Below are 14,963 nucleotides of genomic sequence, written 5' to 3' on the forward strand. Positions count from 1 at the left end.
CCCTCCCTCCCTCCCTTCCGCTGTGTACTGTCCTTGAACCTCTTTGTGCGTGCTTACCACTTGAGCTGAGCCACAGTGCTCCTTCCATCTTTTTTGAGTAGTTCATTGGAGATAAGAGTCTCATAAACTTTCCTGTCTGGGCTGGCTTAGATCCTAAGTAGCTAGGCTTACAAGTGTGAGCCACTGGTACCCACCTCTGACTTGTTTATTTTCAGCGAACTAACATTTAAAATTCTTTTTTATTAATACACTGGTTACAAACCATGATTTTCCTGATTACCACCTCCAAGTAGCTGGGATTAGAATTTTACTCTTGAGTATCTTATATTCTATCTTTTTTGCTTGATTTTGTGACCTAATTACATTTTGGTAATTTTTGTGAATGCTTTAACATCTTCTGAGATGAGGTTAGTTAAAGAACATTAACATTAATGACACAATAAAGTGAATGTAGTTCATAACTGCTTGGTTTATAGCTTGACAGGCTCTATTTGAGAAAAAAAAGATGAGAAAATAAGAGAGCTTTTTTTTTGATTGGTCATGGGACTTGAACTCTGGGCCTGCATGCTGTCCCTGAGCTCTTCAGCTCAAGATGAGCACTTTACCACTTGAGCCACAGCACTACTTCCGGTTTTCTGGTAGTTAATTGGAGATAAGAGTTTCACGGACTTTCCTGCCCAGGCTGATTTTGAGATCTGATTCTCAGATCTCAGCCTCCTAAGTAGAGAGCTCATTTTTTATAAACATTTTCTGAAGATCAGGCATGTTAGTTTTCAAACTCTCTGTGTGCATTACTTACTATATAACATTTTTCAGGCAAAGAAGTCGAAGGAGACTGAAGACTCCCCAGGTGAGCCATCTTTCCAGGACTTTGAGTACCCGGAGTATGATGACTACCGGGCCGAGGCCTTCCTGCACCAGCAGAAGAGGACGGAGTGCTACAGCAAGGCCAAGGAGGCTTACCGCATGGGGAAGAAGAATGTTGCCACCTTCTATGCCCAGCAGGTAAGCGCAGAGCCCTTTGCCCAGCTTGTCAGTAGGCCATGATCTTCAAGTCATCTGGAAGCTATGATATCTGCCCTGTGTGGTAACTAGACTGTTGTGGGAATTCCATCTCGTTTGAGTGCTTAGTTCTTGCTTCTGTTTTATGTTTAGGCTTTGCATGAATTGCTGGTTTTTCTTGCAATCCATATTTTCTTTCAAATTACATTGTCTCACTGGGCATTATATAACTTATGGGTGAGGATGGGAGGGGAAAAAAGGAGAGAACAAGTATAGGGGTGACGTTGACCAAACAGAAATGTATTCATTACCTGACTTTACTTAACTGCAACCCCTCTGTACATCACCTTTGTAATAACAATAAAAGAATAAAGAAGATATTTAGATATACATAATTACATTCTGTCATTTAGTAGCACTTATACAATTTTTCTGGAAGAAGAAAAGCAAAATACTTGTCTTAGGGTGGAATTATAGGTGTCCCATTATTTTTTGTCAGGCTTGAATTTTTAGTAATATCCTACTTTTTTTTTTTCTTTTGTGCTGGTCCTGGGGCTTGAACTCAGGCCTAGGTACTGTCGCTGGGCTTTTGTGCTCAAGGCTAGTGCTCTATTACTTGAGCCATAGCTCCACTTTTGGCATTTTGGTGGTTAATTGGAGATAAGTGTCTTACGGGCTTTCCTTCCTGGGTTGGCTTTGAGCCAAGATCCTCAGATCTCTCAGCCTTCTGTGGGCATAAGCTCCTGGTACCCAATTACTTGATTGCTTTTATAGTTGGACAAAGAAAATAAATTCATATTTTTCAGGGAAACAAAATTTCTACTTGGGCTCATTTTGTATGAGAAGGTAAGACACTTCTTTGATTTATATTTTATGTTGGTGGTTCCACATGGCTTACTTTGTTGAGCTTGATCAGAGAAATGTCTCCTATGAGTGTGACCCTTAAAGCCCTTCAGTGGCTGAGGAAGTCACTGGGAGATGCTGAAAGGGTCCACCAAGCCCAGACCTGGGAGCACCAAAAGATATACCTTTGTTCATCCAGCAGTAAGCCAGTGGCTTCTTTCTTGACAACAGGTAGTGTTCAGTGTTGTTTCCTTTTATGATTTTTGGTTCAGAAAATACTGTGGATCAGTGGTTAAGTACGTTAGGAACTACATCATTCACAAAAATTAATTTAAATGTTGGTGCATTCTTTTGCCTTATTGCATTCAGATTTTAGATGTAATGTTCTGCCTTTTGAGTTTAGGCTACTATTAGTTGATTGATTGTCTAAGAGCAAGTACGGAAGGTGTCCATGGTGCTTTGTTTATGGTTAAAGGGTAGTCTTCATGAGCAGAAGATGAGAGAAGCTAATCACCTTGCTGCTGTGGAGATCTTTGAGAAAGTCAATGCTTCTCTGCTGCCACAAAATGTGTTAGACCTACATGGGCTGCATGTGGATGAAGCTATAGAACACTTGGCAACAGTTTTACAGCGGAAAACTGAAGGTAGGATTGTGCTGGTGACATGCTTCTATCCATAGTGTTGGTATACTTGCAAAATCAGGAGGGTATGAGGCTATCTGTGCCATCTGTAGACATTTATATTAGTTGTTCTTCAAACAACCACTAACATTTTCTTCTTCACATTATGTATCTTCCTTTGCTGTAGTAAGGAGAAGGAACTGTGTAATCTGAGAATCTTCTGTGAGTTATAAATTCTACTATTTTTTTTTTTTTTGGTTGGTTGTGGGGCTTGAACTCTGGGCTTGGGTGCTATCCCTCAGCTCTTCAGCTCAAGGCGAGTGCTCTACTGCTTGAGCCACAGCGCCACTTCTGGTTTTCTAGTGGTTTATTGGAGATAAGAGTCTCATGGACTTCCCTGCCCGGGCTGGCTTTGAACCTCTATCCTCAGATCTCAGCTTCCTGAGTAGCTAGGATTACGGGCGTGAGCCACTGGTGCCCTGGCATAAATTGTACTTTTATCTCTGCTTTTTTTTTTTTTTGAGGTAGTTATATGACACAGCCAAGGTTAACCGTAAACTCCCAGTCCTCCCACCTCAGCCTCCCAACCACTGGGATTAAGGACATATAACACCATGCTCAGCCCAATGTATCTTTGCTCAATAGATGTTTAATAAAACACATAAGTAAGGTGATAGGATTTTTGAAAATTGACACAAAAAGCTAGATTTTTAAGACTCCTCAGTGTGGCTGCACACCTTCTTTCTTTTTACTTCTATCTTGTCTTTGTGGGTCAGTAGGAAGGGTCCCCATCTGTCATATATATATATATATATATATATAGTGTGTGTGTGTGTGTGTGTGTGTGTGTGTGTGTTCTGCCTCTTCTCAGGGCTTCAGATGATCTTTTAATGGCTCCATTCAGTATCATGTAGTTCACATACACAGAGGTGTGGTGTCTCATTGGGTTGGCATCTTACTTCTTTTCATCATTAGATGATAGCACTGCTTAGGGAAGTTCAATCCTTTTTCGTTACTTCAAACTCTTTAACACTAGAAGCCATCACCTTTCAGTGTTACTAAATTTTTGACTTGGCATTGTCTTCCTTTTGTATTTTATTGAGAGATGCCAGTGCCCTGCTGTTTACCTTGTGGCTGAGCTGTCACTGATAACTTCATTGATTTGATTGATTTCTGTAGGCCTTTGACAGTTTTATATTGTACTTTACAGGTTTATCAATTTAGTACATATCACTTATGATTAAGTAGGATTGATATATCAGGCTGAAAGTCATCTATTATGAGACATTTTGCCATGTTGAACAGGCTCCAGAATAATGAACATTTATGTGCCAGTAACTTCAAGTAATAAGTGATAACATTTTATTATATATGTTTCTTGTTGTAACTCTTCCTTTTGTATTTCTCCCCAATCCTTTTCCCCTTCTTTTCCTTTCTTTTTTTCTTAGCATACATGAGTCATACATGGAGATTTGTTGTAATAATTCTATAGATGCTTATAGTATACTTGGAACAGATTCATCCTCCCTGTTATATTCTTAGTTCCCCTTTTTCCTCCCCTCCTTTTTCCGATAGTAGTTGGTGGGTTTCATTATGCTATCTTCATAACTAGAATGTAACTGCTTTGATCCTCTTCACTTAGCCAGCGCCCTCTCTTTTCCTCCTCCGCCTTTTAAACTCATATCACATTATTGAAATTAAATTATCATCTTTTAGGTCTAGAGTCCACATATGAGTAAAAACATAATATTTGACTTTTTGAGCTTGGCTTATGTTACTTAACAATAATGATCTCCAGTTCCATATGTTTTCTTGAAAACAATATAATTCTATTTTCTTCTTCTTCCTTTCTTTTCTTTTGGGTCCGGTCATGGGGCCTGAACTCTGGGTCTGGGCGCTGTCCCTCAGCTCTTCAGCTCAAGGCTAGCACTCTACCACTTGAGCCACAGCGCCACTTCCGGTTTTTTCTTTTTTGCTTATGTGGTACTGAGGAATCGAACCCAGGGCCTCAGGCATGCAAGGCAAGCGCTCTACCACTGAGCCACCTTCCCAGCCCTTCTTTCTTTTTCTTTATACTGGTAGTGGGGCTTGAACTCAGGACTTCGTGCTCTTGTGTGGCTTTTTATTTCAAGACTGGCACTCTTTAACTTGAGCCGTACCTTCATTGTTAGCATTTTTGCTGATTAATTGGAGACAACAGTCTCAGAGTCATTTCTTCCTGAGCTAGCTTGATACTTAGATCTCAGCCTTCTGAATAGCTAGGATTACATGTGTGAGCCACCAGCACCAAGCTTAGAATTTCTTTTTGACATGAGGGTACATTATGGATTTAGTATTATTGGTTGAATAACATTGTAACTGTGCTAAAACCCACTTAACTGTACATTAAAAAAAGTTGAGCATTATTCTGTGGGATTTTTATTTCAACAAAACCTTTAGGGATGCTGGGTGCCGGGGCTCACATCTGTAATCCTAGCTATTCAGGAAGCTGAGATCTGAGGATCATGGTTCAAAGCCAGCTTGGGCAGGAAAGTCTGTGAGACTCTTATCTCCAATAAACAACTAGAAGACTGGAAGCGGCACTATGGCTCAAGTGGTAGAGCGCTATCCTTGAGCTGAAGAGAGCAGGGACAGCACCTAAGCCCAGAGTTCAAGCCTCACAACTGACAAAAAACAAAAAAACAAAAAACCTTTAGGGAATTAAATAACGTGCCTAAGATAACACTCAGATCCAAGGTGCAAATGTTTTCTGGAAGCCAAGGCCCATCTTGTATGTGCTGCCCCCCATGGTAGCCATGGTAGCCTGTAATTATTACCAGTCACCACCAGGTGGTAGTATTGTTGAATATGAATATTTTTAGGGGAAAGGCTGTGGCTCTGCACTGAAGATTTTAGTCATAATATAAAGCAATCATCAAAACTGGGAATGAGTAGAAGACTAGATATAACTGGCCTTTATGTTCCTTTTAATGGAAATACACTACTACCTTTGAAGTACTTTTGCTCCCAAGTGTAGCAGAAGACCAAGCCTTTAGGCCTGACTGTTCACAGGGGACAGAAGAACATGTTAAGCAACACCAGAGAGAAATAACTGACAAAAGCCAGACTGAATTCTAAGATAAATCATCTTGCTTTTTCTAATAAATTATAAAGAAAAATTCAGATTTTCTTTTCCAGAGAGAAAGCTTTTTAAATTGAACTTTTTTTTTTTTTTGGTCCGGTCATGGGGCTTGAACTCTGGGCCTGGGTGCTGTCCCTGAGCTCTTCAGCTCAAGGCTAGCGCTCGACCACTTGAGCCACAGCACCACTTCTGGCCTTTTTCTTTTTGCTTATGTGGTGCTGAGGAATTGAACCCAGGGCCTCAGGCATGCAAGGCAAGCGCTCTACCACTGAGCCACCTTCCCAGCCCCTTAAATTGAACTTTTAAATTAAAAACTTTTAAATTTATCTGAGAAATCCATCGTTCAATGCAATGATTTTTTTAACCTTGATTCAAACAAAGTACCATGTAAACCTTTTCTTTTTGTTAGATAATCGGGGACATTTTTAGAAACTAATAATATTAAGGATCTAGTGTTAGTTTTGTAAAGTGGTATGATACTGTGGTTTTTAAGGAGCTCTTTTTGAGATAGACACTAAAACATTTGTAGTTGAAATAGTAAGGAATCTGGAATGTGCTTAAATAGTTCTTTCAGTGATGATAAACAGCCTGTAATAACAAGCATACACACAAATCTATTCAACAAAGAACTGATGAATATTCTCAGAACAGCTAGTAGGTGAGGTGAAGTAAATGGTGTGCTAGTCTGGGGGGGTGGGAAGAGGACACAATGAAGGACTGATGGCAGTGAATGGCAGTAGACTTGAGTCATAGATTTAAGGGTTTGTGTGTTTGGTTTGAGACAGGGTCTTGTTACATAGCCCAGGCTGGCCTTGAATTTGGTGTTTTTTATTGTTGTTTTCTTAAGCTCACACCTGTCATTTTAGCTATTCAGGAACCTGAGTTCCAGAGGTTCATGGTTCAAAGCCAGCCTAGGCAGGAAAGTTCTATAGACTCCAACTCCAAAATTAGTAGCAAATAAAGCAAAGCTAGAGGCACAGCTTACTAACTGGAACTCCAGTTGAGCAAGTATGAGGCTCTGAGTTCAAACCTAATATCAAACAACAGTAACAAAAACTTGAATTAGAGCAGCTGTTATTTTTTATTATCAGGGTTTTTTTTTTCTCCTCCTCCTCTTCCTTCTTCTTCCTCTCCCTCCTTCCCTCCCTCCCTCCTTCTTTCTCTCTTTCTTTCGCTTGAGCTCAGGGCCTGGGCACTGTCCCTGAGCTTCTTTTGCGTAAGGCTAGCACTCTACCACTTGAGCCCTAGCACCACTTCCAGTTTTTTCTGTTTCTGTGGTACTGAGGAATTGAACCCAGGGCTCCATGTATGCTAGGCAAGCACTCTACCACTGAGCCACATTCCCAGCCCTATTACTGCTCTTCTTAACTTTCAGATGTATGTACTTGCTTTCCCAAGGTCATATCCAAAGCAGGAGCTACAGTCTTTCAAGAGACTTCGGCTAAGAAATTTGTCCATAGTTACACAGCCATTGAGAGTGGCAGAGCTGTGGTTCAAACTAAAGCTAGCTAGCTTTTGAATATTTAATTAACAGGGGTATTATGAAGATTTATAGTTAACAAATACAAGTCATTTGAAGCAGTGACAGTGTGTGTAGTAATTGTTAGGTATGAATAGGATTGTTAATGTAATTGTCATTTTGTAGAAAATGTCTTACGGTGCATGGAATCTTCTTTCTCACAAGAGAAGAAGGCCCCCTTCAATTGGTTTGTTGGTTTGTTCAGAAGGGGTCTTACTATTAAATGTCTGCCTCAAATTTCCAATACTTGTACCTTAGACCTCCCCTAGTCCTGGGATTACAGTGTGAGCCGCCACATAGCCTACTTCTATCTAACTTTAGAGGGATAGATTGCTACAAGGCCTTTTTTTTTTTTTTTTTTGGTAGCACTAGGTTTTGAACTCAGGTCCTTGTGCATGCTAGGCAGACACTCTGGCACTGACGTCACATTTCAGTACTTTTTACTTTTAGTTCATTTTCCAGGAGATGATCTTGTGCTTTTTGCCCTGGGCCAGTCTCCACTGAGATCCTCCTACCTCTCCCTCCTGCATAGCTGGGATTACAGGAATACACACCATACCTGGCCCACTATGTAGCCACTGTGTAGTCAGTAATAATAAAAAATAGGTAACTGATCTCTAAATCACCATGGAAACTATTTAATGTGCATGTGAGTAATTAAGGTGTTTTTAGAATTATTATTATCTTTATGTAGTTGTGCAAAGAGTTTTAAATCCAACAATTCCTTTTATAAGTACAAAGCATTTAAGGTGTGTTTTCTGTTGAGAATGTAAGCTATGACTTTAGTTGTTCCAATTCCTGTTGTGACAGAATTTAAGCAGAACGGTGGTAAGCCCTACCTTTCTGTGATCACGGGGAGAGGAAACCACAGCCAGGGAGGAGTTGCTCGAATCAAACCAGCCGTCATTAAATACCTCACAAGCCATAGCTTTAGGTAAGTATGTTTCTGGTGTCTAATGACAATTGCCATTTGTTACAACTAAGTAACTGCTAACAGTATGTTTAAAATGATTTGTTAAGATAGCTAAATTGAACCATCTGATTTCAGTCACAGATTAATGCTTAAAATATAACTTGTTCTGCTAGAGAAATGAAGGACAATGTATATCATCACCTAATAAAACTGTCATAACTTTAAAATTCTAAGAAAATTAAATGTAACTATGCAAGTATGTTATATATACTATAGTTTAAGATTTGCTAATTTTGAAAGAAAAAAATGTATTTGTGGGGTTTTGATGGAATTAGGACTTCTGCTTAAATGCAGATATATTCTAGATTATTATTTAACCTTCAGTTCTCCAGTTAGAGTCTTATGTGTCTTTAGAAGTTAAATGCCATTAGCAATTTTTGCTGACAGACATACAATGTCCTTTTCCATTGTGATCATTATTTAATAATAGAAAGTGACAAGACAATTCTGGGGTGAAAGATTCATTGGATAGATTCCCTGAAGATATGGGTGCTTAAGCCCTTCAAGTTTCAATTAGTGTAACTTGTTGAGTTTATGCCATGTAAGGAAATGTTTCTTGCTTATATTATAGAAAACAACATTAATTCTGAACATAAAAGCAAGATCCATTTCAGCATTAGTTTTTCAAAAGGAATGCATAAAAACTTTATTATGATGAGATTAGTGATCTGTTTTAGTGACTAATGTTCCTTAAATTTTCAAACTGAGGGATTTGCAGGCTTTGCGTGGCCACATGAATTTGATTTATCACTGTATCAGAGGTATCTTCCTTGTGTTTTCTTGATGCCTAAGAAACACTGTAATGCTGTCAGCATCTTATCTGCACAGTATGCTCTTTCTAGGTCAAATTTAGGGTTGAGAAATTTTTTAAAATTATAACTTGTGTTGATTAATGATTTAGGAGTAACACTGAGATTAAAAGGAACATAAACAGATATTGGTCTTGGATGTTAACAAAGGAATGTTGATAGTAAATGTTATTTTAAATGCAGACAATTTGAATAGATTATATGATCTATTTCTTATATAGTTTGGAAACTTTATCTTTAAAATAACTCTTCTCTCATTTCTGCAGGTTCTCTGAAATAAAACCAGGGTGCTTGAAAGTCATGCTAAAGTAAAAAAAAAAAAGTTCTTGACTTCTAAGTATGAAGGTTTGTAGGTTAAAAGTAGTTTTATTTGCAGTAATACAGTCAATTCTGCTCTAAACTTGTGTCTTACTAAGGATTATGTCCAGTTATAAAACAGACATGGTTTTCAAAATTCAAGAGAAATTAATTTTTTTACTGAATCAGTTGCCCAATGTTACTTGCTAAGTCATTAAATAAAGAGAATTTTTGTTGATTACCAAATGCCTAAGAAAAGTATCAGCTACAGTTTTAAAGTATGAAGTACACTATTTCTTATTCATAGAGAAAATACTAAATTTGTATTAATGGTTCCACATTTAATAATGGTAAAGGTTTCTGTGAGAGATAACATGATTGAGATATTTTAGGGCAGTGTGCCTAGTTCACACCTTCCAAGGCTTGCTGTAAAAGAAGCAGTGGTAGTAAGGAAAGAAAGAGATTTAACAAAAACACTTGAATACTTTTTAAACTTTCAAGGCCAAATGTATAATATTATTTACTTTGCCATATTTTGGAGCAAGGAAGACATTCTATGCACTTCCTACTGCTTTGTGTGTGATTGTGGTCTCTTAGCTCTGTTCTGGTCTCTGTGTATATTTTCTTGTGAGGAAAGTTGGGTCTGAGATTATCTTGCAGTCTTATTTCTTTCATAGGTAGAATTGTTTTCAGAAAAGGAGAAATGCCTCGTTCTCTACCACATGTTGGTTCCTGAGTAGAGCTGCTTCTAAAAAATTGTCTTATAAGTGGTATATCAGACAGTGCTGGATTTTACATTAAAACACATAATTTCTAAGCTGCATTAAGTTAAAATCCTATTAAAACAAATACCAGAAAACATTTTTGGTATAATTATAAAACGAATCCTTGTCATTGAAAAAGAGCCAACTTTCTGAAAGAAAAGGTTCATTAACTTCTGTTGTTTGGTTAGCATGTGAATGATAATTACCTTTACAAGAATTTAATGGAATTAGGTATAATTTTCTCAGAATGGTCAAATTTTGCTTCGAATATATAGAGTATTTTCACCATACATTTTAACAAGTAATTGTGGGGATTTTTTAGTATAAAAGTTATTTGGATCAGGAATGATAGGATGGAATATTATTGAAAGAATCTTGAAGTACTGGCTAGTTTCCCAAGAGTCAACATTTTAATGATAATAAACTCAAAACAGGTTTTTATATGGATGCATGCTTTTAAAATAAAGCCTTATTAGTGAATTTTATTTCCACAAAATAACATGTTTATTATTTAGAAATGATTAGTGACTGTTACTGTTCACATTATGTTTGTTATATGTTTTTAAAATACCAGTATAAACACTTTGTGATGCTTAGAAGTGTTGTATACATTAAAAATAAAGCCTTTTTTCAATAACTTACAACAAAGTTATAAAGTTGTCAATGATATAAAAATATTCCTTTGTATAGATTAATATGAATTAAGATTTGAGAAACAACACTAAGCCCCATCATTCAGTATTGCAGAGCATGAAGATGCATGCTCATTCCCAGCCCTCATTTTCTGTTCTATATTTTCTCATCTGGTTTTAAAAAAAATCACCTTCAGCTATTTTTATTTCTTTTTTCTTTTTCTTTTTCTTTTTTTTTTTGTGTCAGTCCTGGGACTTGAACTCAGGGTCTGAGCACTGTCCCTAAGTTGTTTGCAAAAGACTAGGATCCTACCACTTGAACTACAGATCCACTTCCAGCCTTTTTGGTGTTTAGAGATAAGAGACTCATGGACTTTGCTGTGTAGACTGACTTCTAACCTCAGTCCTCAGGTCTCAGCCTCCTGAGTAGCTAGGATTACAGGCATGAGCCATTGATGCCTGGCTTATTTCATTAATTATGATTAACATGGAAACAGTCAAAAGAAGTAGTATGGTATTCTGTGATCAAATCAAATGTAAGAAGGTCAATTTTTTTTTTTTTTGGTTGCTCATTGGGCCTGAACTCTGGGCCTGGGCACTGTCCCTCAGCTCTCCAGCTCAAGGCTAGCACTCTACCACTTGAGCCACAGCACCACTCCTGGCTTTTTCTGCTTATGTGGTTCTGAGGAATGGAACCCAGGGCCTCATCCTTGCCAGGCAAGCGCTCTACCACAGAGCCACCTTCCCAGTCCAAGAAGGTCAATTTTTATACTGTTTCAACAAAAAGCTTTTGTTTTTGTTTTTTAATGATAGGTTCTCACTTTAGTATAGGCCAGGCTGACCTTGAACTACACCTTGTACCTCATCCTCCTGAGTACTGAATTACAGGCCACCACACTTGACTTAATATTTCTTAATTATTACTCAAAAATATATAAGTGAAATTTAAACATATATATATATATATATATATATATATATATATATTATGATGTTCTTTAAACTATCTCCTGTCCTATCTAGTGTGTTTAAGCAACATATTGAGAAAGGAAAATTCATAATCCTTTCCTCCACTTGTCTGTTTCTAAATCCTTTATGCCAGAGGTTAAGATAGCATAGGGATTATCAAAACTTTGTTTTGTTGATTTCTAAACCTTGCATGTCAAAGGTAAAAGATAATATAGAGACTGTCAGAGTTTTCATGTATTGGCCTGCTTATTCGAATACATGACTCTTCAGAAGTAGTCTTTGTAAACTTGATTAGTGTTTTAAAATATATTAAAAATGCAGCGGTCTTTGTAGTTGAGAGTATTTTAGCAGTCTGTTACCAGAGTTGCCAAAGGGAAAGAGAGAATGAGTGTGGGAAGCAGCAGGCTGTGTGGTGGCCATGCACTCTCAGTGTGTTTCCAATCAGCCCACCTCCTGTGCCTGAGCAAAATGGAAGCCAGCCCTCTGACATGTATCAGCTGTTCACAGATCTCTGTGTTATTGTCCTGTTGAGGTTTCTTCTGTTTATTAGTATTTCTATACTGTTTGCAATTCCATGGCCTTTAAACATAGTACACATAATAGAAATTGTCACTCTAACATCTAACATGTTTAGTGTGTTATAACATTTTATCAGAAAATCTCACAATTCTTTTGTTTAGTCATTTTCTTTTTAAAAAGTTCAAGTGTTTTGTATGTTTAGAAGGAAGACACATGTAATGACAAAATTAGTTATTTCTGAGCTGGAAATTGGAAACTTTTGAAACTCAGGAAATTGCTCTGACAATGTTTTAACTGCTCTCAATTAAGAAAATGTATACAAACAAAAATAATCATGTATGCTGTTTTTTTCCAAGTGCTTTTTCTAAGTGCTTTTCCATTGCGCAATGAAGTGAAGTTTGATAATGTTTCCGTCTAGTGGTTAAATATTGCTTATTTTTATTTACATGTAAAGAAACCAGATTTAAATGTTTGTGTGGCCCAAATCAGTGTCATTTAAAAGTAAAGTAAGTTTCTGTAGAATATTTGTTAATGGTGCTTCTTTTTAAAATGTAATTGAAGTTTACAGTATTACTTAATGCCTCTTTACAGAATTGAATAGTCAAGGCTAGAACAAACCTACGTCTAGAAGAGCCATTTAGAACTTCATGTTGTCCCTCAACAAAGTTTATTATGTTCCTTAAAGTTCAGTAATTGACTTTTATGATCCAAATGATGAACCTGTTGTTAATAAACTATAGAATTAACCATGAGACTTTTCATTCAAGTACAACATTGCAGCTGTTAGTTGGAGAATATATTGTAACATTTTCACAGTGTATCAGAAACAAAATGTTTTATTTGTACTATAAAGAAATTGTAATTTTGCTGTTAACTCTGTACTTTTTTATTGAAACAGTTTATAAGTTTGCTTTCCACTTTTCTTATGAGACCATTTGCAAATTGCATACTTAATTTAATAAACTACTTTAGCCACAGCCCAGTGTGAGGAAGTCCTTCGTTTGATGTAAGTTTCATGGCTTAAATATTAAATAATATTTTTTGCTTATGACCTTGTAATTTCAGGGGGAAGAGGCCATAAAAGTTTTATGTCTGTACCACGACTTTTATTCTACTCTATTTGTATTTTTTCCTTTTACTTTGATTTTATGAGACAGGATTTTACTATGTAGTCTAGGCAAGACTTGAAGTAGATATCCTACTGCCTCAGCCCCCTGAGTGCTAGGTTAGAAGTTGCCCTTCCACACCTGGCTAGTTGACTTGCTGTAGCAGATAGTGGTCCTATTTAGAACCAGAGCAGTGGATTAGTTAAGGTTCCTCTCTTCACATCCCTCTTATCTTTTGACTAACATCAAAATAAAGAGTTGTGTTTATTAGGGACACAAGCAGCGTGTTAAGTGACATTAAGGACCTTCAATGTAATTCAGCTCAAAAAAGCTTTATTCACTCAATTACCAAGGACTGAAATATTTATTCAACAAATATTTATTGAATACCTATTACCCAGGATTCATTATGAGACAATTTTTATCCATAAGTAACTTATAAGTAGTCTCACTATTATTTGTGTAACAATTTATACTCTGAAACACTTTCACATGTGTTAAAATCTAAATCTCAAGAGAATCCTATTTCACAGATGATGCTGTCCCTATTTAAAATGGATTAAGAAAACCTTGGGTTAATTGGTTTTTGAGTAAGTGGCAGAGCTATAGTTCCAACCTAGGTTCTCTGACTCCTACTACAGAGAAACTGCCTCTTTTGTTTTTATTTTTGTTTTTGTCAGTCATGGGGCTTGAACTCTGGGCCTCAGTGCTGTCCCTGAGCTCTTCAGCTCAAGGCAAGCACTCTACCACTTGAGCCACAGTGCCACTTCTGGTTTGCAGGTGTTTAATTGGAGATAAGAGTTTCACAGACATTCCTGCCCAGGCTGGCTTTGAACTGTGAACCTTAGATCTCAACCTCCTTAGTAGCTAGGATTACAGGCATTAGCCACCGGCACCCGCTGAAACCACTTCTTTTGTGAGAGGGAGAATACTTCCTTAAGGAATGTTAGCCCTTCCTGAGAGATGTGGCTGCATAATAATATGTCTGTGAAAATCTGCCATTTATGAAACTGACTGCTTCCTTTATCCAAAGATAAAACCCAAATACCAATGACAGAAGAGAAAGGTTTATTTCTCTTTTAACATTAATTAAATCTCAGAAATTAAGAGTCAAGGACTGGTATGCTCTTTTCTATAAAGTTTTTGAAGATCTGGGTCTGTTTTAGCTTAATACTGGGCTGTACCCAAGGTGTGAGCCTCATTTTTGTAGGCCTGGGTAGGTGGCTAAAGATTTATCACATCTATATTCTATGGGAGGAAGGTCAAAGAAAGGAGGAGCAAAGAGCTTAGTGTCAGCAGTCTTCAGCTGTCATAAGACACTTCTGTTTACAGCCTATTGGCCAGAATTTAGTCATATGATTACACCTAGCTGCAAGGGAGGCAGAGATGGTTTCAGACTGTGTTCTGCTCAGCTAAGTTTTGGGTGTTCTTTTGGAAGGAAGAGAATGGGTATTAGCCCCGCCATGTCATTTTTTTATTGTGCTATTAAAATAATGTGAAAATCTTGGCGAATTCCTTCCATAGCTGTTTGTGACATCCATATAGTGTCACTCGTAGAAAGGAAAACACAGTTGTATGGGTTTCAACTGAGTATTTACATAATCTGAGTACCCAACATGGCTGAGGAAATGTACTTTCAGTTGATGGCTTCACTGCTAATTGTCTGTGCTCACAGTTAATTGTCGATGTTGATCTGATAATTTAGTTGTGGCAACTAGATTAGGCTTGTAAGTTATTTCTTCTTAGTGTATTTGCATACTCACTTAGGTTTTTGCTTTTATTCACATTC

General features: G+C 37.3%; 1 protein-coding gene across 4 annotated transcripts in view; it reads left to right on the forward strand.

Moving 5' to 3' along the window:
• N4bp2 (NEDD4 binding protein 2) overlaps positions 1-13,362 on the forward strand; it is a 53,871-nt gene extending 40,509 nt beyond the window's left edge. For 2 of the 4 annotated variants that reach the window (XM_013009152.1, XM_013009154.1), the window contains exons 13-16: positions 817-1,005; positions 2,321-2,489; positions 7,916-8,039; positions 9,154-10,760. In XM_013009152.1, the coding sequence (XP_012864606.1) occupies positions 817-1,005; positions 2,321-2,489; positions 7,916-8,039; positions 9,154-9,199 (528 nt within the window). In that variant the 3' untranslated portion in view covers positions 9,200-10,760. Of the gene's footprint in view, positions 1-816; positions 1,006-2,320; positions 2,490-7,915; positions 8,040-9,153; positions 10,761-12,659 lie in introns of those variants that run through there. The other 2 variants (XM_013009153.1, XM_013009151.1) reach the window with 2 other exon arrangements.
• The last annotated feature ends 1,601 nt before the right edge of the window (positions 13,363-14,963 follow it).

This window comes from Dipodomys ordii, unplaced genomic scaffold (assembly GCF_000151885.1).
Source record: "Dipodomys ordii isolate 6190 unplaced genomic scaffold, Dord_2.0 Scaffold8, whole genome shotgun sequence".
Taxonomy (NCBI): domain Eukaryota; kingdom Metazoa; phylum Chordata; class Mammalia; order Rodentia; family Heteromyidae; genus Dipodomys; species Dipodomys ordii.